This window comes from Diplotaxodon limnothrissa, linkage group LG17 (assembly GCF_057381915.1).
Source record: "Diplotaxodon limnothrissa isolate DT_005_m linkage group LG17, D_limnothrissa_male_GT1.1, whole genome shotgun sequence".
Lineage (NCBI taxonomy): Eukaryota > Metazoa > Chordata > Actinopteri > Cichliformes > Cichlidae > Diplotaxodon > Diplotaxodon limnothrissa.
In genome coordinates this window covers 3,263,867-3,271,349 of record NC_140612.1, presented here as the reverse complement: position 1 = coordinate 3,271,349, position 7,483 = coordinate 3,263,867, and the positions used below count along the sequence as shown (strand labels likewise).

At 41.5% G+C, this 7,483-nt stretch overlaps 1 protein-coding gene across 1 annotated transcript; it reads right to left on the bottom strand.

The window, feature by feature from the left end:
• Positions 1–2,832: 2,832 nt before the first annotated feature.
• On the bottom strand, positions 2,833–5,120 carry LOC146614487 (fish-egg lectin-like). Its single transcript, XM_085376201.1, has 5 exons — positions 5,066–5,120; positions 4,692–4,928; positions 4,388–4,605; positions 4,180–4,304; positions 2,833–2,974 (listed from the first exon to the last, which is right to left on the bottom strand). The coding sequence occupies exons 1-5, from the start codon at positions 5,118–5,120 to the stop codon at positions 2,833–2,835; spliced, it is 777 nt and encodes a 258-aa protein (XP_085232327.1).
• Between the last annotated feature and the right edge of the window lie 2,363 nt (positions 5,121–7,483).

Genomic DNA, 7,483 nt, shown 5'->3' with positions numbered 1-7,483 from the left:
GGTCAAAATGGGAGATGCCCCCATGGGTGGTGGAGAATGACCGAGCTAAGATCCTGTGGGACTTCCAGATACAGACGGACAAAATGGTGGTGGCTAACCAACCGGACATAGTGGTGGTAGACAAACAGAAGAAGACGGCCGTAGTGATCGATGTAGCAGTTCCGAATGACAGCAATATCAGGAAGAAGGAACACGAGAAGCTGGAGAAATACCAAGGGCTCAGAGAAGAGCTCGAGAGGATGTGGAGGGTGAAGGCAACGGTGGTCCCCGTGGTAATCGGAGCACTAGGTGCGGTGACTCCCAAGCTAGGGGAGTGGCTCCAGCAGATCCCGGGAATAACATCGGAGATCTCTGTCCAGAAGAGCGCAGTCCTGGGAACAGCTAAGATACTGCGCAGGACCCTCAAGCTCCCAGGCCTCTGGTAGAGGACCCGAGCTTGAAGGATAAACCGCCCGCAGGGGCGTGCTGGGTGTTTATATATATATATATATATATATATATATATATATATATATATATATATATATATATATATATATATATATATATATATATCACTGACTTTCAGCTTGTTGTGTTTGTGGATATATGACTGACTTTAATTATTAAACATTCGCACATAAATAAGTGACGTCATTTTCAGTACTTTTGACAGTTCACTCTTCGGCCGCTCCATCTTATTAGGGAAATGCCACATACATAAATGTAAATTTCAAAACTCAACCCCATCATTTAATTTGTTTTTGATTGAAAATGAATATTACTTAAACTCTCTTAAATTAACTTCCAATAAAAACGGTTTATCATTGATTGAAATTCATTCAGAAATGTTTAAGGAATGAGCTGCCACAACTTTCAAGTACAAAGTTGTTATGAAGTCTGTCACATCCCCCCCCCCCCCCTTTTTTTTTTTCCTTTTTTTCCTTTATTTATTTATCCTTCTTATTTCATTGTACTGTATATTGTTACTCTTATTTGCCTTGTATGCCTACTGTGCAAACTGAACTGGAATGACTGACTGTTCGCTTTATGATTTCAATAAAGTTTGGAAGAAAAAAAAAAAAACCTCTTCGGCCGCTCCGTTCTGCCGTATTTTGCGGCAAAATTCTCCACACCCACCCACCGCCGCGCTATGAATTGTGGGATATATGGGACCACGAAGCGTGCACCGGACTACGCTTGATATTTGGGGAAATCGACAGCGCATTTGGAGTATGCATTTGAAGTACACTTCGAATTGGGACAGCCATCGTCGCGTGGCGGTGACGTAACCGCGCTTAAAATGCGTACTTCAAGCGTGCAGAGCCTTAATTTGGACACAGTCTGTGCCGTGTCGTCTGTGTTCCCACCCTCCATGTTTTCACGGCCAGTCTTTGCATTCATAGTCATAGTTTTCTGAGCCTTCATAGTTTATCACAGTATCAGTTTCCCAGTTTAGTTATAGTTTAGTTCAGTCACTGTGCTTCTGCCTTGTTTGAACTCTATGTCATCAGCCATAATAAAGGCTCGCTTTCAGTTTAAGTTCACCCCCGTCTCCTCACCTGTGTTCACACCTGGGTCCACCACACACACCACTGCACGGTCTGTGGAGACAGATCTTCTAAATTTGTGACACGCTATTTCCTCTCCAGCTTGCATTAAAGATCTCTCTGAAAATATATACCATTGGCCCATAAATAAAACAAATTCTCAATATTCAAGAGGATAAGGCATTGCTTGAAACTTTTTCAGACAACTTGACAGGTAAAAATGCAGCCAAAAAAATGAACTGATTCATTCGAAAGGAATCTTCAGTCAATGAAGAAGTCATTTGAGTTACAAAATGTTTCTCCCACTCAAAATGCAATGCCCAGATGAACAGAATCAACTCTCTGCATTTCCTTACCTGGATGACTGAGCATGCATCAAGACACCACATTAGATAGTTGTCAGTTTATTTAAAGGAGTGTGGCAAAGCTTGTCGAAACTGATGTCAAATCACATCAGCATCAGGTGTCAAATGGTAGAACTGACACACCAAATCAACCATTTTGACAGCCTGCAGTGTGTGAATGAGGAAATTTGATCTTGAACTAAAGATAACTTTAGTTCAAGATCAGGTTGAACTAAGGTTCTCAGGTTTATACCGTTACCACGGAGGATATACAATAACAGAACTTTTTACATGTTGCAGAACAGATGTAGCCTCATGTCATTGTGATGTAAAACATGAATAGGAAACATGAGGACATCAGCTTGTAAGCTATAAGTACATGAAGAAACTGTAAATGACTTATGGTTCAAACTAGCCTACCATCTATTACTATTAGTTCATCTATAAATTCAGCATCAAAAGTAACAAATTCTTGACTTTGACATAATTATGACATTTACGGGTCAATGTGAAGCACTTCTGTTTGAACTGAGGTGGAAAATGGGTGCAGCTACTCTGCTGTACAGGAGGAGGTGTTGTTGCATTGTGCATCTCCCATAGTGGGATTTATAATAAAAGAACACCAGAGGTCTGGACCCTGTTAAACTGATGAATATATAACACCATCATAATCTCATGTAAGCTTGTCTACTATGTGCAATGATCACAACTTGCAAAAATAAAAAACTGAATCCAAACAGTCTCAGCGAATCAAGAGTTTATGAAAGGATGGCAGGTGAATGATACAGAAGTAAATATCTGACAGCATTCTAGTAGTTATGCATGTTGTTGCTGAATCACTTAAGATGTAATCACAATAAAACAATCAATTATTTCCCCACGTGAATTTTTCATTGTTGACATAATGCTGATCAGTTTTTACATTGTTTTATGTGACAGAAGAGGAAAGACTACAACCACTAGTATAAACATTTCAGGATGGTCCCATAGTCAGTCACGACCCACAGATTGCCACGATCATAGCTCACATGGTTGATGCGAGAGGGCATTGGTATTTTGGTCCAGCTCGTGCCTTGTGGAGTGCTGCTGTCGATGCCTTGTCTGTAGAGAGAAGACATTGATACTTAAATCATTGGATCTGTTTTATTTGTGCAATTGAGGGTTTGGCCTCAGCTCCTCGCCATATTATCTATCCTGAGTTAAGAGTTGTAAGTCTCATGGTTGCTCGGTCTGGTGACCCAAATATAATGTTTTTGATTACTTCATGTTCTGTGATTTGGGGGTTTCTCATGGTCTAGTCTGTTGCATTTCTAGCTCCTTTGGTTATTCCTTAGTATTGTTGGTGATTTCCAGTCTTTAGATTTTGTTAATGTTCTGTGTTACATCTAGTTATCTAGGTTTCTATGTTCATGTATTTCCTGTTTTACTTTGGTAGTCTCATGTCCTGTGTTAGAGTTTTCTGTTTTGCTTCCTTCCTGTCTCGTGTGTCAGATTAGGTTAAGCTGTGTCTCTCTTCTGTACTTATTGTGTGTTTTCCTTTGTTCTTTGTCGGGTCGTCTGCATTTCCTCTGCTCTTCTTCACTCCACATTTCCAGGTTTCATGTTTTCTAGTTCAATGTTTCAAGTTTCATGTTCACCTTTTCCCAGTTTAGGTTTTGTTAGTTTCCTTTCTGCCATTTGTTTTGTAATATTTGTTGCAGCCCTAAATAAAGGCTTGCTTTCTGTTAACATCCACCTCATTTGTTTGCATTTGGGTCCGCATTCTCTTCTCTCCACGCCGTCTGCCTTAGCAGGCGTGAAAGGAAGAGGTAAATATGTTTAACAGATGTGAAAAATGAGATTTCTATGATTTCTTTTAAGTGAACACCTAAATGTATTATAGAGGAGAGACAGATCATTCAAAGAATCCACAACTGAAATCTGAAAATTCTTACTTACTGAGTTTCTGAGTTACAGAAACTATGATGATTATAAGTAAACATTACTAGTTTTCTTTTGTAGCATTTGACTGGTGATTCTACACATGAACATTGTATGGCTCAGTGATCATTACAATGAAAGTCGCTTCTAGAAAGATTTAAGCACAAATTGCCTTTGTGAGCAATTTGTTATTCATTTGTGGAGAAGTCATTCTAAGGTTGAAGAGCAAAATAGTGGTTGATCCATTGCATGGATAACAACAGAGGAGTCAAAAACACAATAACCTGATTCAAACAGAGACTGAAAGAGTCAAAGCAAAAAGAAAGAAGAAAGAACAGAAATACTGCCAGGGCTAGTTAAAATGCTTGACTAGATTAAGTGTTTACCTTTGGAAGACTTCTCCTCCTCTATTTACAACAAAGACGCTTCCATCAGTCCCAATTTCAACCATTACTGCAAGACCATCCACTTGTATCCAGCCACTGATGCCACAGGTGCTCGGTGTCACTCTCTGTCATGAAAAGCAAATATGGTGAGATGTCTTGATCATACAAATAACAACACAAATGATCATTAAAATAAAAAATAATTTACTGTGAAGTAGATGTTTTGACCTGAGTTCACTCCCCAGCATCCATATTTTGAGCTGCAACTGACATACATTAAAAGCCCAGGCAGGGTTGTCCAGCTCAGGGTGCTCTGTTCCCTGTAGGCTGAGGCAATGGTGCTTTTCAGACAGTGGATGGTGGAGGTGTCAGTAACTCCCACCACCTGACCATCACCTCCAGCATCCACCTGCTGTAAACTCTCACCTGAAGACACACAGAGGTACAGATCATTCATTCAAACAGCTGCTACCGCGCACACTCTACTGTCTTAAGTCTGTGATAAAGCTCACCATTCGCAAAAACAAAGCTGCCAGCTACGTATTTGTAGACCCTGTCGTCGAGGTCAACACCCCAGATTCCTGCAGGTCCCACTGAGACATGCTTCAGGGTGAGTGAGCCCATTTTGTACCACTGTGATCCAAGCAGAAAGTATGCATAATTGTTGCTGTCTGTCATCACAACGTTCCCCTGTCCAGCATCAATCTGTACAGCAGGAAACTGTTGTGGACCCTCCGTGCAAGTGCAGCCTGTGAAGAAAAAAGCACAAGTTAACTCAATGCATGATCTGTCACTTTTAAGGGAAACTTTTTATTTTGCTCTATTTATTTTACCTTCATTGGCTTCAAGAAATATTGCATTGTCACATTTTAAAATCAGGACTTACCATGACTGACAAACGGGTAACTAAGGACCAACAAGAAGGCTGCAAAAGATTTCATATTGTCTGTGAGTCTGTGTGTTAAAGGAATGAATCTCTGCATCTTTGCTGAGCTACTGCCCTATGATAGGTGGGTTTGTGTTACTTTTATAGCACGCTGAAACATTAGAACTGTGAGTCTGACCTGGTTTTCCAGGCAGTTTTCCAGAGCTAATAAAGGAGGAAATGTTTTAGCATTTACTAGAAACTAAGAATAAGAACTTATAAGTGATAACTTCCTGGAGATTATTTACTAGAATCTACAATGGATTTAAATCGGCTCATGGTGTAGTGATCTGTGCTAAACAGATTATTTTCTTCTTCTATTGTTGCGATATAATCACGTCGTGCTGACAATGACCGTATGAAATGTTATCATTCAACAGTTCCCATTCAAGTGGGTAAAAAAATATCTAATAGAGATCTCTTCTCTGAGATATAAATGTTTTTGTTCGTTCATTTGTCTTTTCAGCCAAACTAACCACGAGGATTCATGTTGGGAAATACAGTGGCTTGCAAAAGTATCGGCCCCCTTGAACTTTTCCACATTTTGTCACATTACAGCCACAAACATGAATCAATTTTAGATTTTCAGATTAGATGGACAGCGTTTGTGAACAGCAGTTTTCAGATCTTGCCAAAGATTCTGGATTGGATTTAGATCTGGACTTTGACTGGGCCATTCCAACACATGGATGTGTTTTGTTTTAAACCATCCTATTGTTGCCCTGGCTTTATGTTTAGGGTCGTTGTCCTGCTGGAAGGGGAACCTCCGCCCCAGTCTCAAGTCTTTTGCAGACTCCAAGAGGTTTTCTTCCAAGATTGCCCTGTATTTGGCTCCATCCATCTTCCCATCAACTCTGACCAGCTTCCCTGTCCCTGCTGAAGAGAAGCACCCCCAGAGCATGATGCTGCCACCACCATATTTGACAGTGGGGATGGTGTGTTCAGAGTGATGTGCAGTGTTAGCTTTCCGCCACACATAGCGTTTTGCATTTTGGCCAAAGTTCCATTTTGGTCTCATCTGACCAGAGCACCTTCTTCCACATGTTTGCTGTGTCCCCCACATGGCTTGTGGCAAACTGCAAACGGGACTTCTTATGGTTCTCTGTTAACAATGGCGTTCTTCTTGCCACTCTTCCATAAAGGCCAACTTTGTGCAGTGCACGACTAATAGTTGTCCTATGGACAGATTCCCCCACCTGAGCTGTAGATCTCTGCAGCTCGTCCAGAGTCACCATGGGCCTCTTGGCTGCATTTCTGATCAGCGCTCTCCTTGTTCGGCCTGTGAGTTTAGGTGGACGGCCTTGTCTTGGTAGGTTTACAGTTGTGCCATACTCCTTCCATGTTTGAATGATTGCTTGAACAGTGCTCCGTGGGATGTTCAAGGCTTGGGAAATCTTTTTGTAGCCTAAGCCTGCTTTAAATTTCTCAATAACTTTATCCCTGACCTGTCTGCTGTGTTCTTTGGACTTAATGGTGTTGTTGTTCCCAATATTCTCTTAGACAACCTCTGAGGCCTTCTTCTTCTTCTTCTTCTGTCAAGTTTAATAGCAGCTTGCATCCAAAACTGTTGCATTACTGCCACCTCCTGGCTGTTAATCGTCCGTCATTCCTGAATCCTCAGATCCTCTTGATGAGACTAGTATTTCTCAAAAAACGAAAAACCACCACTTTCCCTTCACCATGACTCAACTCTTTAACCACTCGTTCAAACGTAAGTTCCCTTCCACCACTCATTTTACCCCACATCACCCTCCTGTGACTTGCATACTTCCTGCAACTAAGGAGTACATGCTCAACCGTCACCCATCACACAACCCAGTCGGATGTTTTCCTATCCTAAAAAGAGTACCATTTAAAAGGCGGTTGCCTGTTCGTATTCTACTGACAACAACCTCCTCCTGTCTCTGCAATCCGCCACTCCTCTTAGCTTCTATTGTGTTTTGCACCCCATATAAATGTCTCCCTTTTGTTTCATTATCCCATGCCATTTGCCAGAAGTTCCTACTTTCTGTCCAAACTACACTTTTCCCTTCAGATTTTGACAGTGGTATCTGTGCATCTATATCGACTCTTTTAACAGCTGCTTTGGCCAACCTATCTGCACTTTCATTACCCAAAATACCCACATGAGCCAGAGTCCACATTATTACTACATGTTTATTTCGGTCAGACAGTCTATGATGAGCAAAAAGAATGTCATACCTAATTTGCTGATGGGTAGTTGTGCTGCCGGTACGTTGGGGTTTTTCCCGGTGGACGAGAGGGTTTGTTCCCTGCGCCTTAGGGTCGGGGAACGGGTCCTGACTGTCATCTGCGCTTATGCGCCGAGTGGCAGTTCAGAGTACCCAGCCTTCTTAGAGTCCCTGGGAGGGGTGCTGG